General features: G+C 57.7%; 2 protein-coding genes across 3 annotated transcripts; one reads left to right on the forward strand and one right to left on the reverse strand.

Moving 5' to 3' along the window:
- Nucleotides 1-15,653: 15,653 nt before the first annotated feature.
- Nucleotides 15,654-17,914, reverse strand: LOC112530064 (WW domain-binding protein 11-like). Its single transcript, XM_046902773.1, has 3 exons — nucleotides 17,464-17,914; nucleotides 16,576-16,783; nucleotides 15,654-16,428 (listed from the first exon to the last, which is right to left on the reverse strand). The coding sequence occupies exons 1-3, from the start codon at nucleotides 17,666-17,668 to the stop codon at nucleotides 16,419-16,421; spliced, it is 423 nt and encodes a 140-aa protein (XP_046758729.1). The 5' UTR covers nucleotides 17,669-17,914; the 3' UTR covers nucleotides 15,654-16,418.
- LHX1 (LIM homeobox 1) lies at nucleotides 17,878-22,903 on the forward strand. Of its 2 annotated transcripts, NM_001397359.1 has the most exons (6): nucleotides 17,974-18,721; nucleotides 19,532-19,758; nucleotides 19,862-20,139; nucleotides 20,494-20,659; nucleotides 21,042-21,442; nucleotides 21,520-22,903. In NM_001397359.1, exons 1-5 carry the CDS (start codon nucleotides 18,552-18,554, stop codon nucleotides 21,419-21,421), a joined length of 1,221 nt encoding a protein of 406 aa, NP_001384288.1. In that variant the 5' UTR covers nucleotides 17,974-18,551; the 3' UTR covers nucleotides 21,422-21,442; nucleotides 21,520-22,903. The 2 variants fall into 2 exon arrangements, with proteins under 2 accessions (XP_046758254.1, NP_001384288.1); XM_046902298.1 differs by having other exon boundaries at nucleotides 17,878-18,721; nucleotides 21,042-22,903.
- The last annotated feature ends 916 nt before the right edge of the window (nucleotides 22,904-23,819 follow it).

Below are 23,819 nucleotides of genomic sequence, written 5' to 3' on the forward strand. Positions count from 1 at the left end.
GTTTGTTTGTTTGTTTTCTGCTTGCATCAGAGCAAAAAGCCGGGTCAGCCTGTCGGGTTACATTGAGGAGCATGATCACATGAGTGGTCGGATAGGTTCAGCCGGAGGTAATCAGTGACTGCTTTCCCTTCGGAAAGGAAACGGCTCTGGCACTTTGGATATCTGCACCTGCTTTGCTTTGCCTCTCAGAAGTGATGCACAGTGCCTGGCAGGGAGCGCTGCACCGGGCCCTCTGCGGGAGGCACGGAGATCTCAGGCTGGGTAACTTCACCCTCCGGGTAGAAAGATGCACAGAATCTGCCCAGTCCTTAAACCTTACTCATATGAGGAGGTTGCAAAGAGCAGCTTTTGCAAAAACAAGTACTCAAAACCAAGAGAAATCGTTTTTTATTAACTACTTGGAAGTACAAGGGATGACTTTGGTTCTTTAGCTATTTTCTGAAGCAGCGCAGAAGTTCCCCGTTGCAGATAACTCCGTGCTTTCCCTGTTCCCAGAGGGTGGCTGCAAACAGGGAACCTGTGCAACTGTGGGCTCCGTGGGCATAGAGCTGCTGCCACACTGGAGCCCCTGCGGGACCCACGGCCCTTCTGGCCCCATCCCTGTGGGGCTGACGTGGAGCATCCTCGAGGGCGCAGGGATTCACTGCCTCAGGGCTGCTCTGAGCCAGGGGCTCCGGCAGTGTCTGTGTGAGCCGAGGGGAGCTGCCACCCCTTCCCACTGAGCTGCACCCTCAGCCCCACTGCTCCGCAGCCAGGCAGTGCACGGGGTTCCCCTCAGACAAAGGCTGTTGCTGGATGCGTGGCATCTGTTAGCAGACTACCGCTGTCATTAGCTGCAAGCAGGCATCTGCTGCTCCAACCACGCACGGAACAGATGCCAGTTTGGAAGGAGCGGGGACGGGGAAACCCCCGAGCTCCGATATTTCGCTGTCCTACAGACGTCCCTTTGCAGTTGGCGGTGGGGATGGGTGCACCTGGGCAACTGCAGTGCTCTGAGGGCTGCCCAGAGCGGCCGGCTTCATGCTGAGCCATGGGTGTCCTGTGCCAGGGGTGCGGGATCTGTTCCAGGAGAGCCCTGAGCCATGCAGCACATCCCCACTGAAGCTTTGGGGCGCACCGTACATCCGTGCAGCATTGCTGCTGCACAGGGAGAGCTGTGGGGGCTCTCAGTGTCCCCAGCCTTTGCTGTCAGCTTTTTAAGTCCCTTCTGGGATGGATGAGGGGAACAGGGGGAAAGCTTTTGTGCCGTGGGTCTGTACCCCTAACACCATACAAATGAGAAGATGAGGACCCTGCGCTGATGGATAATGAGGCAATATCAATGTGCTGCGTTGTTAGCACCGTACCAAATAGGCTTTTAATTTTCTGGGGAGGTGTGGGGCATCTCTGCAGTGCCAGCATCAATCACCGTCGCCAGGGCCGGGTCTGGGCTCTCCCGGGGCCTTTCATTGTAAAGGATTCCCTGTGCCTCTGGCTGGGGGCTGTTCTCTGTGGCGATGCCTCTCACAGACTAATTGCTGATTTGTTCTTCTTATGATGATAGAGCTCGTGTCACCGTGGAACAGAACATTAGGATAAAGTCCTTAAAGTGGCTACGCAGCTGGGAAACTAATCTGCAGTCCCTTCTGGTTAAAAAAAAAAAAAAAAACAGTGGTGTTGGTAGCAGAGATATTATTTGTGTCCATTAATGGCTGGAAATGAGTCTGGTCTGCTCACAGGCTGCTCGCTACCCAGGTAGCCTGGCCATTCCTGTTTTCTCCCGCATGCCTTTACCTGCTGGCAGCTGGGGCTGCTGGAGGGGCATGGGGTGGCACAGTGGGGGGACAGCGATGTGACACCGAGCTGCTCCTCAAGGCCAGGCTGTAGAGCACTGAGATAAGGCTTTGGACAAACCCAGTGCTAACCCACAGTGGCTTTGCCATCCGGCACAGCTCCGCAGAGCGGCACAGCTCACAGGGAGCAGAGGAAGGGAGAACAAGGGGAAGGTGCTCGCCTGAGAAGCCACTTGGGGGGAAAAAGTATCGTTAAAAAAAGAAAAAGGCAAAGCCATGTCTGCAGCCCCTTCCCCAGATGCAATCCCACTCCTGTAATTTCTGGGGGAATTGGTTCATCTTGGGTGCAGATATATTTGTGTCAAGGTGCAGCTGCACAGATAGCCTGACTCTATGCATAGTAAGAGGCTTTCAGAGAAAGAGGTTATGCCCAGAGCAAGGCCTTATCAGAGCAAGCTGCCTGCCATTTATCTGGTTCCCTATCAAATATGAAAACAGGCCTCAATCTGCTGCTTCTATTTTCCTTGTGAAGGCTATGGGTGGAATAATAATTTAGGCCCTTTTTTTTTGTTTCCAGCACTAACCTTCTGCCCAGCTCAGCTCCCAACTTCCCTGCCTGGCTCTGCTGAGCCCGGGCATCCATGCGGGGGTATCTGTGAGGGTCAGAGAGAGACCTTTGTGCTGGAGTGGGATGCTGTGTTTGGTGACGTGGGGCTCCTACTGCCCACATCCCGCGTGCCCTCAACCATGAGCTCCAGTGCCTGACGTGGTGCTGCTCCATGCCAGGGGGTGGGGGTTGGTGTGGGGCTGAGGGGGGGGGGGCAAGGGGGAGAGGACCCGGCTATGAAGCCCCTGCCCCCCGCCCAGCCCACTGCGGCAGCCAGGGCTGCAAAGCCACTGCTTACATTTCTAATTCCATATCTGTGTCTAACTGCTGATGCTAAACTCCGATCCCACAGCTTCTGAGGGCAATGCGATCCACATGTTAATATTTTAAGCCAGCCACTAATATTTTTATGTGGGAAATTGAGATTTTCTACGGTTGCTGGATGAGCAGGGCATTTCTCCACACTGAAGTATGAAAACTGTAGCTGGGGAAAACATTATTTTACATATTTGTATCTCTCTGGGCTCCCTGTGCCCCCAGCCCCATGCGTCCCGCAGAGCATCCCGGGGTGTCTTGCAGGGATCAGCCCCACAGCGCCGTGTGCATGGAATGGATCCATGAGAAGCTCCATTTTCCTCAATGCCTGAGACAGAAACACATGTGCTGGGCTCTCAGTGGCCGGCTATGGGCAGCTGCAGGAGGACACGGGGCCACGGCAGCTGCATGGCCACCACCTGAGCTCAGTGCAGCTGACCCCGCTGGGCAGCCAGCACAGTCTGGGCATTGCTTTCTGGCTGCAGCACTGGGGTCACAGGCACTGTAGCTTGTCACCAGGGTGCAGGTCAGGAGGCACCCTGTCTTGCAGGGTCTTGCACACTTCTGCACACTTGTACACACACATGCACACTTCCTCCTCTGTGCCCTGCTGCAGCCCCAGACCTCACTGGTGGTGGTTGGTGGCAAAGCTTAAGCGAGCTGCAGGCGTGGGACTTGGGCTCCTTGGGGTCCTTGCACAGAAGGCAGCATAACAAAATATTTTAGAACAAAAACTTTGGGGAATGTTCTCTAGGACAGCGGCAGGAAATGGGACGTGTTGTTGGGTGCAAGCAAATTGCAGATGAAGGTGGATAAATATTGAGACAGATGCATCTCAGCGTCGTTCCAGCAGCTCAACGTGCATTTCGCATCTACGGACTTTAACGAGCGCTCGGAGATTTTGACCCGCTGGTATGGATTACTGTGAGAGAACCTGCCAGGCCCACATCATTGTTTCAGACAAGGCCATGATGCAAATTGGCAGACAAAGAAGTGAGCAGTCAATACAGATTAGAATTAAGTCTCTCCTCTTGTCCACAGCCATGGGCCCCGCATTGATTGTGCTGTGAGCGCCAGGAACCTGCGCTCAGCCCGGGCGGCTGCGAGGGCACAGCAGTGGGGCTGTGTCCCTTTGTGGGCCGTCCCCATCCCACAGAGCACCCACAAACCTCCCCCCCTGCTGCCCCCGGAGCAATACCAACCAGTGCTCGGTGTGGGTGAGACGCAGCTGGGGGTGAGCCTGGGCAGTGATGCAGGATGTTGTGCTCGGGCCAGCGGCTCTCTGACTATTCCCGGCGTTTCCCAGTTCTTGTCTTGTCCTCCAAACACGTTTGCTCCGGGGCTGAGAGGGCAGCAGCACAGCTGGCATCCTCTGAGGTGGGCAGCGGGCAGTCGGTGCGTGCTGAGCTCTGGGTGCAGCAATAGTGCAGAGGGAAGAAATCTCAGCAAAGGTCGTATTTGTTTGGTAGGGAGGCAAAACGATTGGGCGTAATGACTTGTGGTTGGGTTCCCATGGCGGAGCCGCTGTGCCTTGTAGTGCCACGACAGCAGATGTCCTCACGCCGTAGAGCAGCAGCAGAAATGCAAATTCCTCTATCAGTCAGGACCCAGAGCTGCAAACCCCAGCCCCGAGTGACCTTCCGGCCCTCCTCCCTCGACCTCTGCTGCATTTTGTTCTCAAAATAATTTATTTGGTAGAGGCTGCAAGAAATAACGTCTTTTCTTTTCCATTTGCGTTCTTATGCAAATGAATACCCACTAACTTTTATTTTCTCTGTTTCCCAATTGTCATGCAAAGCCCGTCGCCCTGCGCTGCGTCTCCTCTGGCCTTCCTCCCTCTCCTCCTCCTCTTCCTCCTCCCTGAGGTGATTCGGTGCTGTGCCCATAGCGTTGCAGGACAACTCGCAGCAGAAGGCTGCATTGGGCAGCTCTGCAGTGACCCAGGACTGGCGCAGGTGTCAGCTTTGTGACCCAGACCTGGGCCAGTGGGGATGAGAGCTTTTGGAGCCCAAAGAGCCTCAGTCCCCACTCAGATGTCTGCACGTACAAGGAGTCTGAGTCAAGTTACAGCGTGCGCGCGTCGCTGGGAGGTTTGGGGATGGAAATGGGAGCACCGGAGAGCTCCCTCCCGTCGCATCCAGCAGCCGGCAGCTCGCTGTGCAGCCCGGTGCCTGCTCCCCGCTCACAGCCCTGCCAGCAGCCAGGGTGACAAAGGACGTGGGCACACTGCTGGCAGCAGAGCCGGCACGGCCCTTTGTTCAGCCCTCGCCCCGCGGAGCTGCAGCCTCCCAGCCTTTGCATTTTGATGCCGGCGCCTTTCTTTTGCATTGACCGGAGTTTATCACATATCTCTGGTTGGGATCCTGCCTAGCTTAGCATAAGACAAAAATGAGAAGGAGGGAAAAAAAAAAAAATCGGCTGAATAATAGGACGGATTTGTAGCAGCTGAGGATTTGCATTCAAATGTTCGCCAGCCTCCTCTGAGCTCGAGTTTTATCATGTCTTTACAGCCAACAGCTTGTTTATGAATAAAAAATGTGGCATGAAACCAGAGGAGTGAGTTGTCTTTGTTTTGTCAAGTGTGCGGAGACAAAATGCTGGCGGCTCGCACGCCTTCACTCGGCAGGGCCCGCGGGACGGGGCAGCTGGCGGTACCTGCGCGTTGCCATGGCCGGGCACCCCGCGCCCTGCATATGCATGAGGCGCCAGGCAGCGCCCGCGTTGACAGGCAGCCGCTTTATTAACTCATTAAGCTCATCTTGTTCCTTTAAACGCGGTATAATGACGAATAAAGCTGTCACACTTTGTTTGCGGTTACAGAACTGAGCTCGGCGCCGCGGTGACCTGGGCTGCGGGGACACGGCCGCCGCGGTGCCACCGTCCTGAGCGCACTGCACCGCCGTGCCCATGGCGAGCCTGTGTGCCAGCAGCATCCCCTGTGTCACCCCGTGTGTCACCCCGTGTGTCACCCTGTGTGTCACCCACCCTGATGGAGCAGCTCGCTCTCAGAGCCGCGCTCTGGAAGCCCTCTCAGGACAGCGCCGGCCCACATTCGCTTTCCTGCTCGTGCAGAAGCTCCTCCAAGGCCGTGTCCTAGATTGAGCACAGGTTCTGATAAGGCGGGGAGAGATAAGTCCCAGATTGTACTGCTGTGCCCAACAGACTGGTTACATCGTGCTTGATGACACTTCAGCCCCGTTGTCATGACCCCATATAATCCGGCATCCTGGACCATCTGACACACATTTACACTTAACATTTTGTTAGAGACTCTATAAATGAGATCTCTTTGACCTTCAATCCTTGGCTAATTGCTGGTTTCATGTACAAGACCGGCCTAATTTTACGTGATAATTACCTGAAAGTGGCAATACATATGGCATCGCATGTTTGAAATGTCAGAGCTGGAGAAATATCAAGTGGCTGCAGTCTTAGGCAAATGGAGGGAGCGGAAGGGTCAGAACAATATACTTTACTGCTCAGATGATGAAGAGAGACTATACATCACTATAAACCCCAGTAAATAGTATACATCTGTAATAAATCCTGTGCATAATGTTTGCTGAAGGGGGCCGTAGCCCTGTGGAGCCGGATGCTAAGGCAGCCGTAAAACAAAAAGAGATCTTGAATTTGCAGGCTGTCCGGTCATTCGTTCCCACGTCTCTGTTCAGCGAGGAGCCCAATGCTCTGCCCGGCACCCTGTGCTCTTCGGCCGTGCTGCTGTGCGGTGCCCGGTGTGTGTGTCCTGGTGGGGAGGGGCCGGGGGAGGCCGTGGTCTGCCCGCCCTGCATGCTGTCTTCCCAAGGTGCAGCCACCAAAGAGCGCTTTAATTAGTTGGTTCGTAAGGTTATAATGAATGAAAATAAATGAGAATCGCTCCAGTGATTAGTTCACTGTAAACATTATTGACAGCTCTTCCTGAGTACAGTAAACTCGGATCCGCAGCCCCGGGTGGGAACAGCGGAGCGCAGGGCCGGAGTGATGGGGGGTGAGACGGGGCGGTGGGATTACTGAGCGTGTCCTCGAGATGCAGCAGCCTCTGTGTCCATCTCTGTTTGTTCAGCGTTGGGTTTTTTTGGCTTATCAGCTTCCTGGCACTGCCTGAAACGTGTTGCTGGTGCTCCAGCAGATGTTCTCACTGAACTCGTGAGTGGAGTCCCCTCTGATTACGGCGCTCAGAAGTTCCCCAGCCCACTTCTAGATGGGCAGATGCATTCCCCAGCTGCTCGGTGCTGCTGCCGTGTCCCTGCTGCCCACGGGCTGCTGAGCATCTCCAGCACCGATGCGAGTGGGAGGAGGAAGGGGCAGTCATTCAGACTCCCTTCTTCCCTTACCACCAGTGAATCCATTCCCCAAACCATAGGGTTGGTTTGTAATTAGAGGCAGAACTAAATGAGGCACGTTCAGCATTTGTGGAGCTCCGTGGATGCATGTGGACGCACTGTTCGCCCCTTCCCCTCCCTGCACTGCCCAGTTTGTGGCAAAGAGCAAAATCTGTGGTGTTTGCAGTGCACCCCTTCCTGCCCCATCTCAGTCCCAGCCTCTGTTTTCTCAGCTAATCCTTTTAGAAACATGGAAATGGGGAAGCAGCCCCAGTGTCAGCCCAAATCAGGTCTCCTCCCCCCAGGGGTTCGTTAAGATTGACTGCTTTTCTTCTCTGTCCTGCAAACTGATAAGCAGTTGAAGCAATAATGAAATGGTAAACAGCAGAGTAAACACGTTCATAGTTTTAGCTCTAAAGAAGCAAGAAGGATTGGCACGTGAGGCTTCCATGACTGCTTCATCTGTGTCTGGGCACCTCTGGGTGGCTCCCCTCTGCAGACTGAGAGCAAAGAGCTGAGTTCCGTCTCCCCACCACAGACCTGGGCTGCATGGCCCGGAGGCTGCCATCTCAGCCCAGCAGTGGTCTCTGGCTGCCAAAGGTTGGGCCGGAAAGGACCATCCCTTTGAGAAAACACCGTTATCAGGTGCTGTCTGATTTCTGTTTGCTCCTAATTAGCACAGAGGAGCCTGGGCAGCAAGGGCCCTGCGCTCACCCCAGCACCGGTGCTTCCCGATGGCAGTGCCTTGATGGGCAGCTCTGTGGCTCAGGTGGGAGGTGATGGCTGAGCTTTGGTTCTGACAGATGGAGGTCCCTGAGCAGAGCCCCATAACGCCACTCTGTACACTCTTTTGGTAGCAAGGGCTCATTCTGCAGGTGCATTGTATCTCCTTGAACATCTTCGGGTTGGTGGAAGGTGACCCGTCTGCTTTGGCTGCAACATGTTGGGTTGGCCTTGGGATTGGGGCCGTGTTGGCCTCAGGACTGGGGCCAGGTTATCCTTGGGACTGGGGCTGAAGCTGTGAGTGCCCCACGTGCAGCACACGATGCTGTGAGCACAGCCCAGCGCTGCCTTCTGCCCGCTCACCTCCCCACTGCACCGCAAGCATGCATCATATTTTGTGCTGACTTAATGCAACACGGATAGTTGTACTTTCCAAGTAGCTGGCAACCCTTAATCAATGTTAATTGGCTCTAATTAGCATATGTTAATTAATGATATTTACTACAAATTAAAGGTATGAGTGCTCCCAGAGGGTTTCCTGTTCATCCAATTAGTGCCAATTAGTTGCAATTAACACGTGTAAATGAGATGCCATTGAACCCAAAACAAACAGCACATAGTCTGCCGTACTCACTCGCAGTTGAACTTGCTCTCGTTGTGCCAAGGGGAGGGGGAGAAGGACTGCAGAGGGCTTTCAAATAACTGCAAGGTCCCTAACATCTATTTAGGCGGGCTCATTATGTCTTATTTTGTCTCTCACTCTGTGCGAGCAGGTTGAAGGAAGGTGGATCTGAACAAAAGCCCTTGACAAAGCAAATGGGATGCGCTTTCCTGTCTCGCTGGGCTGCAAAAAAGGTCACCGTGGTGTTTTGGGAATGCTGCCATACTGCTATGTGCCCATCCCTCTGCTTGTCTTTGGCTGGGGGACACGACCCTGAAGTCGAGCCCGTCCAGCACCCCACATGCAGCAGGCTAGGACACAGCTCTTGGTGGCTCCAGGAGGATGCTGGCACCTCTGCAGGGCCCTCAGTGTCCCCTCAGCGCTCTTTTTGCCAGCCTGCATTGAGCACCATCACCAAACAGTGTGCTTTGGGTGCTTCCCTGCTTGCATTTCAGCCCGGGGGGGACACACATCCGCCACAGCGCTGCCCCCCGGCTTGGGCTGCGCACGCAATCTAGCAGGCAGCAGAACAAATTGTCATAATTGTGTTTAATTAAAAAGCGTAAATGGATTATCTTCAGGTAAGGATGATTTATTTGACTAATCAGTCTGATCGCAGTGAGCGTGCAGACTGGAGATGGAAATCATGCGGTGGAAATGGGCGCTTCCTTTCGCCATCAGCCCCGGCGCTGCTGTGACCGCAGTGGCAGAGATGGGCACAGCCCTGGGCAGCTGCTGGGTGCAGGGCTGGCGCTGCAATGGAGCGGGAGCCCAGGGCTGCCTCTGGTGTGTCTGCTGCGTTGGTGCGCGGGGTGCTGCTGTGCAGCCCAGCGTGCCTTTCTGGTTGGACTGGATGACCTTTGAAGCCCTTTCCAACCCAGTCCGTTCTGTGGTTCTGTGAAGTGCTGTAAGGAGAGGTGCACTGCTGGAATGCATCTGGATGATGCTGTCCAACACGTGGTCTGATTTTTGGGTGGTGCTGTGTGGGGCCAGGGCTCCGACTCCATGATCCTTGTGGGTCCCTTCCAGCTTGGGATATTCTGTGGTTCCATGAAAGCCTTTGTGCCCGCCGTGCCGGTGGGACTCAGCTGGCTGCAGGACGTCCCCCTGCCCTGATTCCTCGTGTGGGGAATTATGTGCAGCCATTGCAACGTGACCTGGGAAATAAGGCACCTGTGGTGTTTTCTGTTATTCCCAAGAAAATTCTCCTTGTGTTTAATAGGTGATGTTTAATAAAAATGAAAATGAGCTTATCCTGAGCAGGCATGCACGCCAAAAGCTGGCATTTAAATTAGAAATTATGATTTAATAACTTGTCAAGAAACTCACCAACGTAACAGTGTGATAATTATTGAAAGGAAGCTTCATAAATAGGGGGAATACTGAGACCTGTGCGAGGGCCGGGCGCCGCGGGCACAGCTTTGGGGCAGTGGGAGCTGGGGGGGGGTGGGGGGCAGAGCAGTAGGTGTGGGCTGGGGGTGAGGTGGGGGGCACAGGTGGGTGGTGGGGGTTGGCTGCGGCTGGAGCTGCTCCAAGCACGGTGGGCCAGGCTGAGCCTTCCCTGGGTGATGGCTTTTGGGCCATCAGCACCTCTTCCCCACACCCCACCGGCCCCCCAGCCCCATTTGCCATGGAAATGATGGTCGGTGGGGCCCTACGGTCTGAATCACGTCCCGTCTCTTAATTCAAACAAGATGTTCGCATAAGGACTGCTTAATGTATATTTTAAATTACAGTCTTGACTTTCTGTTGGTTGATTGCGGCATATGACTCTCAGTTGGAAGGCCATTATTTCTGCTATGATTTACAAAGCAGTTAAAGAGAAATCAATGTGATAAATATTGAAGCATTGTAATAGATAATCCCGTGTATTCTGGGGTATTCAGCTCTCCGCTGCCGCAGCCAACGGGACATTCTCAGTGCAGAATGTTCAGTGGTGAAGGCACAGCAGGACCATAGTTGACCTCTGGGAAAGTTTCCCACTGCTTTCAGCAGCAGCGTTGAGTCAGGACTTCAAAATAGCCAAGGTGCTCGTGGGCTTTCTCCTTACTTGTGAGTCCACCAGTACTGGTGGCAGCTACGAGATGTGTGCGCAGCCAGGGGAGCTCCGTCAGCCTTCCCCCCCTGCACACGAGCACAGTGTCTGCCATGGCTGCAGTGCGCGGGGATGCCCAGCTGCGCATCCCAGAGCGTTTTACAAAGGTTTGTGCTTCAAAATCCCCAACCCCATACCATGAGGGTGATTGGTTCCCATTCTGTGTTGGGTAATAGAGCCATGAGTGGGAAGCACAGTGCTCCGGGAGTGACACGGGCAGATGTTGGCTGGGGCACAGGGATGGGAATCAGCCCCAGGTCCTGCCCTGCAGCTCCTCAATCAATAATCAATAGTTTAATTATTGACTATAAATTCAAATTGTGCTCAAAAAAAAAAAAACCCAAAAAGCTCTCAGGGAAGCTGAGAAACCTTCCTTTGCAAGGAAGGCATCAAAAACTGGGCCAATTTGGTCAGCTTCTAGAATTGGAACATTTTAATATGTATTTGGAAAGTATCAGGAAATTAGGCACATTGGTTCACATGAAAAATATGTCTCCCCAGAGAAATTTCAGGTCATTCCATGACTGAGGGGTGACTCTGCTTACTGTTCTGTGCGCTCCGGCCCCACACCCCACGGCCTGGGCTGAGGCCAGAGGGAGCTGCCTGGGATCACTCCTCAACACGGGGCGCAGGGCACAGCCCGGGGGTCCCCCACAGCACAGCCCCGGGTCCTGTGTGCTCCTCCTGGAGCTGAGCGGGTAGAGCCGGGTGTCAGTGTGTCTGTTAGTGGGTTCAAGGCTTTGTTTTCACTAGATCTGCATAAAATCACCCTTTTCTGTGGTGTGGCTCTGTGTAAACCCCACTGCTGATTGACTCAGTGCAGCTCCAGAGTAATCCTCACCGTAAGTGTGTTGCGGTGTCTGGACGCCTCTTTTCACATCCGACTCAATCATGTCTGAGCTGCCGCTGCCCCACTGCTCTGCTTGGGGGGGCATCTCCTGCTGCGCATTCGGGGCAGTTCCCACTGCACCAAGATGGGGAAGAGAGCAGGCAGTGGGGCTGGGGGGGCTGCATCCCAATCCGCAGGAGCTGGGGGCTCTCCTGCTGACCCCAAAATGAGCAGGAGGTGCCCTCAGCTCCCCACATGTTGGGGTGGGGGCTCTGAGCTCACCCTGCCTACAACAAAGGGAGAGGAGGGGGACGATGAGGCTCCGAAGTTGTGCTCACTCTCTCCCCCCCACCACAGTGCCCATATCTCCATCATTAATATTAAGCAATCCCTGACAATACCGCTCTGCGCTTTCCTAAAGAAGAGCCATCAGCCTGGTAAACAAACCTGCAGATGCACAGAATTCAGCGGAATGTCTCATCCAGAGAGGCTTTGTGATAAATGTAACAAGGCAACGGCGATGGAGGAAAAATATGTATTAAAATGTAGAAAATTGACATTTGGAATTGAGCTGGGATGCGCTGCAAACGCCGTCGTATTGGGGGGGGCACAGCCCTTCCTCACCCCCCAACAGAGCCTCATTTATATGCAGTTATTCACGTGTGCAGTAAATTCCAATTATGTTTACAGATGTCTGCTTAACAGTTATGGAAAAGGAACCTCAGCATGTCTGAGATGTCCTTATAAGGGTTTGGACGGGGCTGTCTTCTTATTTTTTTTAATACCAACACCAATTCAATTATATTCTGCAGATTTTAAAAGATAGTAATAATTCCAGCTGAGCTTTCTGATGGAAGGTTTAACACCTCATGCCTGCATTTGGGTGCTGTGGCCATTTCCCCGACCTTTCGACCATACTTTTGTTTGTTTTTGTGTAGAACTCGGGAGTTTGGGGTGGTTTTTCAAACGTAAGGAATGGAAATGCAGCCGGTGAGCGGCAGTGGGGAAACCCTCCTGCAGGCCCATCATCTCTGGGCCTCAGCATCTCAGCAAGTTCCCATTCCCGCACGCACCGCAGCCCCGTCGTGAGGCCATGCAGCACCGTGCATCGGGTAATTGTTACCAGTGAAAGCGTTGTTAATTTCACAGGCACGAAGGGCAGACTTTGTGAAAGCATCCGGTAGGGTTTGCTCCTGAAGATGGCACGTAGAAGTGAGCGGTTCTCCGTTTGAAACGAGGGTTACTTGTTTGGAAGCAAAAGGTGGTCAGGGGGATGTGCTGCTCAGCGGGGCTGTCGTGGCTCGGGGGGGTGTTTTGGGGCAGGGTGCCCGGTTGGTTGGGACGGGATGCTCTGATCGGGGCGGGACGCCTCGTCCTGTGCTCCTGCATCATCCTCACCTGCAGGTGCAGACGCAGCGGAAGCATGCATGGACCCGGCCTGTGGGTGCTCTCCATCCTGGTCCCGTGCAAATGACAAACCCAGGGAGAAGCCGTGAGAGCAGCGGGGCTCTGCGGGCTCTGCTCCTTTGGCACCACGCGTTCTCAGCTCAGAGCAGCGGGCGTGAAGCTGCAGCGTGCAGAGGTCGCAGCCCACTGCCAGGAGCTGCGCAAACACTGCATGTGCCGAACAGGAAAAGCAGCGGGTCGGGTTGTGGCATTACAAAGCCGGGTGTGAGCAGCCCTTCACACCGCGCGTTTGCCACTTTGGAGTGGTAATGCCGCTGTGGGACGGCGTCTGCGGGACAGGAGCTGCTGGGTGCTGCCAGACAGCGTCACCCCCCGGGGCAGCGGGGACAGCACTGCGTGCTCTGTTCTCCCCGGGCATTGTGGTGAGGAGGGGAACTGAGGGCTGAGAGGTGTAGGCTGTGCCTGTTCCGTTGCATCCTGTCCCCCGTGTCCTCACAGTGTTACCAGGCCTGCTGGGCTGCGATGGACAGTGACACAAGGAATTATTTCTCAGAACAATTTGGTGTTTTCTAGGTGAGTTTCTGAGCGGGAAGTTTGGCCCTTGGCAAAGCTGTGCCCATGTGAGGGGCTCGTCCTGGAGGGGCAGCAGTACACAGGGCAGCACAGCATCCCCAGAAAGAGCCCTCCTGGGGATGGAGCTGTCCCATGGCTTCTGCTGGAAAAATGAGCTGCAGCCTGTGACGTATCACACTCCAGGACAAAACGCTCTGGTTGTCTTCATCCTGAAGGCCAGATACGGATGTGTTTCAGAGTGATGGGATTGTGGCTGCGCCTCCCACAGCCTCGCCATAACGTCGAGATAGGCTGCAAATGTGCACAGCCAAACTTAGAGCATCACTTAACGGCTGTGCAAAGACAGAGGCGATGTCAGTTTAGAATGTGCATTTTTCTGAACTTTGCTTGTTTGGCCACACTTTACCGCAACACTCCGGTGTCACACCGGCACAGCGGTGCCCCGGTAGGAATGGGGTCTCAGCGTGGGGTCATGGAGCAGCACTAACGGCCCTTCTGCAGCGCCCACAACCCCTCCGAGTGCCCCCGCTGCCAGCGGTCCCCTGGGCTGCTCGGGGCCGGGCACTGTGGGGCTGCCCCCCGGGAATGGGGAGCGCGGCGCTCTGGGCAGAGCGTTCTGGTGTAAGCCTTAAATAGCAGCCTACGGAAGCACGGTGTGACGCGGGATGTTATGGAGTAACGCGGTATCAAACTGCGGCACCTACGGGCACGAGATGAATCCGAGGTCGGGAGCGGACAGCCGGACGGACACTGCCGGCCGGGTTCCGTCGCTGCCCGGCGCCGGGCGGGCAGTGCGCGACGCTCCGCTGGGACGGGGCCGTGCGTGTGACAGCGCCGCTGATCGCGGGCACTGCGTGACGGTGCTGTCAGACGCTCAGAGCCGCGCAGCCGACACGCGCCTCCCGCCGGGGCCCTCTTCCCTCCGCCCCGGGAACAAAGGGTCCGCCCGGGGGGTGGGGGGAGACCCGCACGGCCCCGCACCGAGCGGCTCCCGCTCCACGGGAAGTTCAGCATTTGTGAAATGAGTGAATGGCACAGCCCCGCTGAACTTGGAAAAACGATATCGTGTGTGTGTGTGTGTGTGTGTCTGTGTGTGTGTGTGTGTGTGTGTGTGTTGGGGGCTGAAATAATTAATTCGCCAATCAGCGACGTTTGGGTTGCTTTTTTTTTCTTTTTCTTTTTTTTTCCCCTCGCCGCCCGGCCCGGGGCGCGCCCCCGCGCTGCCGCAAATCACGGCCCGGCACTCGGCGCGGCCACGCGCCGCAATTAGCGCGGGGACGCAATTAGCGCGGGGACGGGGCGCGCCGCCATCTATTACCGCGGGATGCGAGCCGGGCAGGGAAATGATAAAATACGTGGTGAAAAGCGGCGGCGGTGGGAGTGCCTACATGAGTGATCGCCTCGGGCTTCCGCGCCTTGAACTTAGCGCGCCGGGAAATCCCCGAGGTCAAAAAGTAGGAAAATTGTTGCAGCCCGGGGAGATATATTTTAACTTCGCAGAGGGTCCGCGCGAAGCGGCCCGGGGAGGACGCGGGCTGCCGGGAGCGCCGCGTTCCCCGTTCCCGGCTCCCCGTTCCCGGCTCTCGGCCCGCGGCGAAGCGGCTCTGAGCGCCCCGAACCGCCCCCGGGAGCTGAGTGCGGGCGGAGCGGTGCGGGACGGCCCCGGGTGCGCCCCCCCCGCCCCGCCGTCCGCTCCCAACCCCCTCCCGCTGACCGCGCGGCTGATTTATGGAGAGCGATGTTTTAGCAGAAATCCCCCAGAGTCGCCCATCAGCCCTAAATCCCCAACCTGCTCTCCCTGGGAGACCTCATGACACAGAGCATGCCAAAACAGCTCCGTTTTGCCTATGCATTAGCAATCTATTTTACCTTTTTGACATCTCTCACACATAAAACCGTAAGAGAGAAATAAAATATCTGTCTCTGGGCGAAAATAAAGCTTTGCCTCCCTCCTGATCTATAGGATATAAAATAAAGCCATGGCTTTGATAGTGGCTTTTCCTTATACCGGAGTTGCTTTTGCACACACGGAGACAATGAAGATGGATGAGCGGGGATCGGTGCCTCCTCTCGGGGTTTGTTTCACCCTTTTTTATCGTCTCCCCCTCCCCGCACCTCCTTACTTTTCTTTCTTTCTCTTTGATTCGCCTTTCCCTGCCCTCCCTCGCTCTCTCCCGGTGCGCACAGCCCCGTTCCCCGCGGCCGCGCTCGGCCCCATCGCGGCCCCTTCCCCGCGCGTCCCGCTGCTCCCCGACCCCTCCCGGCCCTTTCCCGACCCCTCCCGGTGCTTCCCGGCCCCTCCCGGCCCCCCGCGGCCCGGCGGCAGCCCTCACTCAGACGCGCACACCGTCGGAGTTGTAATTATTTATTAACTGTATTTTCCCATAAACAAATCGAGAGCTTTGGATGTAAGCGACGACATTTACCGACGTGCAGAGAACCCCGGCGGGGTTCGTCCGGGTTGGGGATGGGGAGGGGGGCGGGGCCGTGCGTACCCCCGCATCGCACCGCGAGCGGCACAGCGATGCGGGGCACCGCTCCGCAACTCCGAGCTCTTTTCGGCGCTCGTCGGCACCGACGCGGCGCGGCGTCCCGTCCGGCCGTGGGGAGCGCAGGGCTGTGCCACGGGTGGGAGCACCGCCGCACCGCGCTGTTCGCTCGGGACGTCGCCCCGCAGACCTTTGTTCAGGCGGCGCCCCGACCCCGCGCCCTCTCACTGCGGGGAAAGTTGCTGGAGAGGCGCAGCGGGCCGTGCGGGGCCGAGGGGAGCCCAACGGACCCCCGCATCCCCGGACCCGGTTGGGGGCAGCGCACCGCCCGCCCTTAGAAATCGCTCTCGGGGCGAAGGGCCCTCCCAGCCCCGCAGCGCTCCGTGGTACCGACGGAGGCCCCGCAACTCGCGGCGGCCGCGGGAAGGGTGAAAGCGAACTGCTGCAGCGCGCCGGGCCCGGCCGTGCTCACAGCTTGCGAGGGGGGAAAGGGCAGAGCGGGCGAAAGGAGAGAGCCGCCGGGAGTGCTCCCACCGCTGCGCCCGGGGGTGTCCGTGCGGGGAACGAGGAGCGGCCGTGGGGACAGCGGGGACACCGAACCGGGCGGGAGCGGTGCCAGCGAAATTCATACTCGCCTGAAAAGGGCGTTTTGTTTCCGCGTTAGATTTAAAATGATCTGCATTTTTTTAATCATCGTCATTATTATTATTTCTCCTTTTTGAAATGTGCCCCTTTTTCGGCCCCGCGCACCCCCCGAACGGAACGGGGAAAACGAAACGAACCGAACCAAACGGAGGAGCGGCGCCGCGCGGTGCCGGGCGGACAGTGGGGCGGCAATCAGCCCCGCATCCCGACGGGGGCACCGCTCCGGGGGTGCGAGACGCGCCCCGGGCACCCGCGGCTCCGGGGGCGGAGAGCGGAGCCGCGGCGGAAAGCGGCCGGGAACGGCGGGGGGCGGGGGCCGGGCCGAGCAGATGCTTTCGCTAACGCCTGGGAAAAAAAAAATCGCTGTGAAAAAGTGGTGCTTGATGGACGTGAGATGCTCGTCGCCTCCCGCGCATTCATCCCCCGACACATGGCACTTGGGGCCGCAGTCAAAGGGAAGCGGTCCCCTGGTAGCAGCGCCCAGCTGGCGGAGCGGGGCGGAGCGGGGCCGCCCGCGTGAGAACGGCCCAGATGGGGTCGGGGGCATCGATCCCGGGCGGGCGGGGCGCGGGGAGCGGGGCGCGGCCCCGACGGGGCGGGAGGGGCGCGGGGCCGTGGTTGCCGGCAGAGGCGGGGAACCTCCCGGCCGCGTTCTCCGTTTTATTTCCCCGTTTCTCCGTCCCGCAGCTCCGACCGCGTGGAGGACGGAACGCGGCCGTAGGAGGGCCGCGCGTTGCTCGGGTGCGGGACGGGTTGCGGGGCGAGCCGAAGGGAGCGATCGCTCGGGGTAGAAGCGAACAGCCGCTTCATTGGCCCAAAGAGTACGGCGACGGCGGGCGGCTGTCAACGGGACCCCGACGGGACCCCGCGCGGCCACGCGTCGCCCCGCGGACACCCGCGGCGCCGGGCCGGGCCCGGCCCTCCCCGCCTCAACCCCGGCCGGCAGCGGGCAGAGACCCGCGGGTTGCGGACCCCGCGATCCACCCCGTGCCGCGCCCCCCCGCACCCCCCCGTCCCGCACCTACCGCTGCAGCGCGTCCCGGGGCTCCGCGCGGGGCGCACCTTTACCGGGCGAAGGCGACGGCCGGCGGCGCCCCGCGCCCTCGCGGCTCTATAAAGGGGCGCGGACGCCCCGTCCGGCGGCGGCGCGGCGCGGGGGGGCCACGGGGGGCGACGGCGGCGGAGGCGGCGATTGGCCGCGGCGCGCGGTGACGTGTGCGCGCGGTGCATAAGGCTGCGGCCGCGGGGCTGCCGGGAACATGCAGTGCGCCGAGCGCTGCCGGACGGCGCGGGCCGCGCGGGCAGCGCCGCTCCCCTCCGCGCTCCGGCCCCGCCGCGCCGCTGCGCCCCGCCGGGAGGCGCCCCAGTGCCGGCAGCGCCGGGAGATGCCGCGCGGGGACGCGGGGTAGCGCGGGGCACGCAGGTAGGAGCCGCGGACGGCGGGGGACGGCGAGCGGCGGAGCCGGGAGCGGAGCGAACGGAGCGAACGGAGCCGGGAGCCGCGCTCAGCGTCCCCCCCCCCCCCCCCCCCCCGCGCACGGACGGCGGCCCCGCTCCGCGCCGCTCGGGCCATGGCACCGCGGCTGCAGCCTGCGCCCGTCTGACCGCGGGCGGCCCGATGCCCTGCGCCCGCGCTGTCCTCGTCTTGTCGTCTTTTTTTTTGCTTTTTGCTTTTTTTGCTTTTTTTTCTTTTCCCTCCTTTAATTTCTGTTTGGGAAAAGCAGATGCACTTTGACTCCTGACTGCTCTACCTCAGACCTGAGAACAAACTCGTCACGCTTCTCGGCGGTTTTTTGATTATCGCCGGTTTCGTTTTATCTGAGCGCCGATTTCTGCGCCGCCGCGCGTCGGCCTCAGCCGGGCCGGGCCCGGGACCCGCGGCCCTGGGACAGCGACCGACCGAAGGCTTCTCTCCCTCCCGTCCTTTTTCTTCTCTTCCGCTTTTCCAAGGCTTTTTTTTTTTTTTAATATTAATATTAACAATAACAACATACACACATAAAAAAAAAAAAAAGCAAACCCACGCCGCTGTTGTCGTCTTTTTGTTTTTATTTCGATTTTTCGCTTGCCATCTGGGACGCCGATACCCCACTCTCAGAAATAACCAAAGACAATGGTTCACTGTGCGGGCTGCAAAAGGCCAATCTTGGACCGGTTCTTGTTGAATGTACTGGACAGGGCTTGGCATGTGAAGTGTGTTCAGTGCTGTGAATGTAAATGCAATTTGACAGAGAAATGCTTTTCGCGAGAAGGCAAGCTTTACTGCAAAAACGACTTCTTTCGGTAAGTACCGCAACCGCCGCCCGGAGCCGCCGCTTTTTTCGATCCGTTTTCCATCTTTTCCCGTTTCTGTATTTTTTCGCTCGCCGCAGAGCCCCGTTCTCACAGTGATGTCGGGCCGCGCTCCGACTCCCGGCGCTGCCCGCCCGCAGCTGCGCTTCCGAACCCGCCCGGGGCTGCGCGGAGCGATGCCGGGGCCGTGGCCGCGCCTCGGGGAGCCGCGCTGCGGGGAACGCTGCGGGCCTGGCTCGGGGCCCGGCTGTGGGAGCTCCCGGCATGGCCGAGCCCCGCAGAGCCCCGGTCCGGCCGCGCCATCGCGCTGTGCCCCGGCCGTGCAGCGCGGAGCGGCCGCAGCCCGCGGGCGGCCCCGCATCGCCCGCTCCTACGCGGCCATCGCGGCGCCGAACTCCGCTCCCGTTTATCCGTGCCGTTATCGGGGCGCGGAGGGGAAAGTCGCACCGGCGATGAATTAATCTCCCCGGCGTTTGCCCTCGGTCCCGATCGCAGTAGTTGTGCTTTCTTTTATCGTTTTGCAAGGGGGAAGTCGGGCGGGCAGCCGCTGGGAAAAGGGAACGCTGGGGAGGGATGGTTTGGGGTCGGGTTTGTTTTGGTTTTTCGTTTGTTCGGTTTGGGTTTGGGGTTTTTCTTTTGTGTGTGCGCGCGTTTTCGATTCATTTACTGTGGCTTCGGTTTGGTTTTCGTTTGTTTCGGCTCGGCGCGGTTCCGGGGCCGCCGCTCTCCCATCGGGGTGGGCGCACGGCACTGCCCGCTCACTGCCCCCGCTCCCCCCCGACCCACCGCCTCTCCCCGCAGGTGTTTCGGGACCAAGTGTGCGGGCTGTGCCCAGGGCATCTCCCCCAGCGACCTGGTCCGCAGGGCGCGGAGCAAAGTGTTCCACTTGAACTGTTTTACGTGTATGATGTGCAACAAGCAGCTCTCCACCGGCGAGGAGCTCTATATCATAGACGAAAACAAGTTCGTCTGCAAAGAAGATTACCTAAATAACAGCAATACTGCCAAAGAAAACAGCCTGCATTCAGGTGAGGGAGCGCGGGGCGGCGGCTCTCCCTCTCCCGTCCCTTCCCCTCTCCCCCCGCCCGGTTCCCGCACCCCATCTGACTGTCGGCCTTTCGCTGCCCGCAGCTACCACCGGCAGTGACCCCAGCCTGTCCCCCGACTCCCAAGACCCCTCCCAGGACGACGCCAAGGACTCGGAAAGCGCCAACGTGTCCGACAAGGAGACGGGCAGCAACGAGAACGACGACCAGAACCTGGGGGCCAAGCGGCGGGGGCCCCGCACCACCATCAAAGCCAAACAGCTAGAGACTCTGAAGGCCGCCTTCGCGGCCACCCCCAAACCCACGCGGCACATCAGGGAGCAGCTGGCGCAGGAGACCGGCCTCAACATGCGCGTCATCCAGGTACCGGGCGCGGGCTGTCCTCCCGGCCCCGCGGAGCTCGCAGCGGCCCGGGAGGGTCCAAACGGGGCTGACGGCAGCGGAATTAATAAGCGGAGATGTGAGGGGTTAATGCATAAATGAGGATGACGATGCGCTGGAATTATTAAAAGGTTTATAAACCCGCAGCGCTGAGGGTAATGGGGGGTTAAAGGACCATTAAAGGCGAGGTTGGATGGGAGATGCTCGGAGCGGGAGCCATCCCGTCCGGGTGCCGGGAAGGAGCGCGATCGTTCCTGACCCGCCGCGGTGGCGCGTGGTTACCGGTACCGGTGCTGTGCCCGTGACCGACCCACCTTTCCCCCCCCCAACCCACAGGTGTGGTTCCAGAACCGCCGCTCCAAGGAGCGCCGCATGAAGCAGCTGAGCGCGCTGGGCGCCCGCCGGCACGCCTTCTTCCGCAGCCCGCGCAGGATGCGGCCGCTGGTGGACCGCCTGGAGCCCGGCGAGCTGCTCCCCAACGGGCCCTTCTCCTTCTACGGAGGTGGGTACGCGGCCGCCGCTCTCCGTCCGGTGCGCGGGGCGGGGCGGGGCGGGCAGAGCGGCCGGGAACCGCGGTCGGGCGAACGGCAGCCGGGCGAACCGCGGCCGGGGGAGCCGCGGCCGCCGCTCTCCCAGCCGCACACCGGGCCCGGCTCGCAGCGGGCGCTGCCTCCGGCCGGGGCCGCCGGGCGCGGTTCCCCGTCGCGGGCCGTCGCGGTTCTCGGTTCCGGTTGCGCCGTTGCGCTGCTCGCGGTGCGTCTCGGGGCGCTGCTGCCGGTTGCGGTCCCGCAGCCCCGTACCCGCCGCGCCGCGCCTCTGCTCCTCTCCGTTACGCTCGGGCGCTCGTCCTCCGCGCTACTGCCCGTGTCTCTCCTTGCCGCCAGATTACCAGAGCGAGTACTACGGCCCCGGGGGCAACTACGAGTTCTTCCCGCAAGGCCCGCCCTCCTCGCAGGCGCAGACGCCGGTGGAGCTGCCGTTCGGGGCGGCGGGCGGACCGCCGGGCACGCCGCTGGGCGCGTTGGAGCACCCGCTGCCCGGGCACCACCCGCCCGGAGAGGCGCAGCGCTTCCCCGACATGCTGGCGCACCCCGCCGGGGACTCGCCCAGCCCCGAGCCCACCCTGCCCGGCTCCCTGCACTCCATGTCCGCGGAAGTGTTCGGCCCCAGTCCTCCGTTCTCCTCGATATCCGTCAACGGCGGTGCTAACTACGGCAATCACTTGTCACACCCACCAGAAATGAACGAAGCGGCTGTGTGGTAGCTTTAAGCGAACTGGGTCTAAGTAAGTGATGATCATCTAGTCTGCTTGTTGTTACGGTGTACAGAAATGAGTAAATCTAACATCTCTCCCGCCCTAAGACAATGTCACCTCGGGAACGAACTGCGCCCGGCGGCTCCGAGCGGAGCGCTGCTGCAGAGCGGGACGATCCCGGTGTGCGTTTGTCACCGACACGGGGACCTGCGTGTGCCATGACAAAGGAACTGGTGAAGCTGTACAGTAACGCGCCGCCGCGCCGTGGGATGGCGTGAGTGTGGTTACCCCGTCGGATGTCACCCCGAGAGCCACAATCCTTAGGAACTCCTCGTTTAGAAAAAAAAACAAACAGTGATTGAATGGCGGAAAGGTGAAAGGAAAGGGGGAAAAGCTGCAAGAACTCTGAGCGCTCCCGATAAGGATGGTTCTGGCGTTCCGCATTTGTTTGTTCATTTTTCTCTCTCAAAGTTCAACCACGAGAAACTCTTTAGCTTCAGCCATTGCAGCCTGCTGAGCACCAGGTGGGACAACTTTTCTTTCTCCTTTTTTTTTTTTCTCCTTTGTTGTTTTTTTTCCGGTTGTTGTTTTCTTCTTTTGTTTCCCTCCCCAAATAACGAATACTAAATGTTGAGCCCTCGGCACCAACTCTTCTACCTTCACAATGCTACACATACAAAACCTCCTCATCATAGCAAAGGTCGCCGTCGGACCTCTAAGGCGAATGACTTGAAAAGAAAAAAAAAATACAAAAAAAAAAAAAACCACAAAAAAACAAACGAACAAAAAGCATTCTACCTTCACAAAGAGAGCGAAGCAAAACGAAAAGACTCTATTGAACTAAAACAGTCAACTGTTTACGTCTAACGTTAAATTCAGGAGCTCGATGTTTTACTAACAAATCCTGTTTTAGAACCTCTTGTTCGAAAGCAAAATATTTTGAGCAGCCAACCAAAATAGTTCCTTTTCTTTTCTGTAGATGTACAAAGCGATCGCAGGGCTTGTGGTTCACTGTGCTAGTTTGTCAAAGGTGTTGTTTACAGAAGGCAAAGAGAAACCCGCGAATCCCAGACCGTTGCCAAATAAAGGGAATCTATAGCACAAATACTGTCAGGTGCTCCGCACCAGCAACCCGGAGAGGCGTTTCCAAATGTCACAAGGTTAAAACCAGAACAGAACGAACATCTTTGCTGATTTTTAGTCCTGTTGAACATTCATGGAATTGTTAATATGACTTATATAGACCCACACAGGTTTTATTTTTGTGTCTTTAAAATGAAAGTCCAAAATATTTAAATTTTATGGTCAAATATGCAGTCGACAGCTGCTACTTTTTTCTTTATATATTAAATTTCTCATATGTCTTTTATTGTTCGAATAAACCTAAGCTTGTGTGACCTCCAGTGCATATTAGACCATTCACTGTATGAAAGAAAACATGTTGGATAAAAATTTGTGCGTTTTTAATAAAATTAGAAAATGGGACGTTTAGATAAGTGGTGTTTCATTGGGTGTCTGAGGAGCCGAAAGAGCCCCGGGAGAGCCGTGTGAGCCGCTCGGCGCCCCGCACAGCCCAGCAGTGCCGCTCTGCACACTGCTCAGCCGGCAGGATGGGACGGAGCCGGGCTGTGCGGGGAGGAAACACTCCGAGCTCTCGTTAGCAGAAGTGTTTTGCAACCGCAAAAGCTCGCAGATCTGTGTTTGTAATCGCTGGGAGGTAATTCTCTCTCTCTCTTTTTTTTTCTTCCCCTCGTTGGATGGTCTGGGAAGCAGCAAATCCTCGTGCCGTGAAGGCGGTTATTTTGTTTTCTATTTCTGGAGCCGATGAGAAGTCAGTTGTTTGTAGCACGGTTTTGTGGAGCGCTCGGAAGGGTCTGGCAGGAGAAGCAGGCGGATTTTCTGGGACAGAAATGGACCGGATGGGGACTTCCTGCAGCCCGGGGCCGGGCAGCTGCGGCGGTTCTGTTATGGCTCATTGCAGCAGTCCGAGGGCTCGGGCGGTGTCGGAGGGTTCGCTTCAGCTCGGCAGCATCGCAGCTCACTGCAACGCCTTCCACCCGCTGCGATAATGGGGTGGCACGGGCGGTAATTGCGTATTTCCCTTCATCTCTCGGCTAATTGTGATTCCGTCGGGCTTCTGTTTTGTTTTCTGTCGGCGCAGAAATTCGCTCTGAGGCACAGATTTCTCCGCTCTCAGCCCTTCGGTGCTTTCTCTCTTTGCTCTGAACTCGCAATGCTTTCCGGTTGTACGATCCGTAATTTCAATGGCAGTTTTGCTCCCGACGCCGTTGCTGTGCCCCCGTCCGGCTGAAGCAATAGTTCACTTCCATCACAAAACGTCTTTTATACGTATATATATATATATGTATACATTTACTATAAAGACAAAAAGCACCAGGGATCCGTT

This window comes from Gallus gallus, chromosome 19 (genome assembly GCF_016699485.2).
Source record: "Gallus gallus isolate bGalGal1 chromosome 19, bGalGal1.mat.broiler.GRCg7b, whole genome shotgun sequence".
In the NCBI taxonomy this organism is placed as follows: Eukaryota; Metazoa; Chordata; class Aves; order Galliformes; family Phasianidae; genus Gallus; species Gallus gallus.

Bases quoted from the DNA above. Each gene is read 5' to 3' on its own strand.
- LOC112530064 (XM_046902773.1), bottom strand. From the start codon at position 17,668: ATGCACCGCGCGCACACGTCACCGCGCGCCGCGGCCAATCGCCGCCTC. The intron at 16,784-17,463 runs GTAGGTGCGGGA...TTTTTTTCCCAG, and splicing joins CCCCGGGACGCGCTGCAGCG to GCGTTAGCGAAAGCATCTGC.
- LHX1 (XM_046902298.1), top strand. From the start codon at position 18,552: ATGGTTCACTGTGCGGGCTGCAAAAGGCCAATCTTGGACCGGTTCTTG. The intron at 19,759-19,861 runs GTGAGGGAGCGC...CGCTGCCCGCAG, and splicing joins AGAAAACAGCCTGCATTCAG to CTACCACCGGCAGTGACCCC. The intron at 20,140-20,493 runs GTACCGGGCGCG...CCCAACCCACAG, and splicing joins TCAACATGCGCGTCATCCAG to GTGTGGTTCCAGAACCGCCG.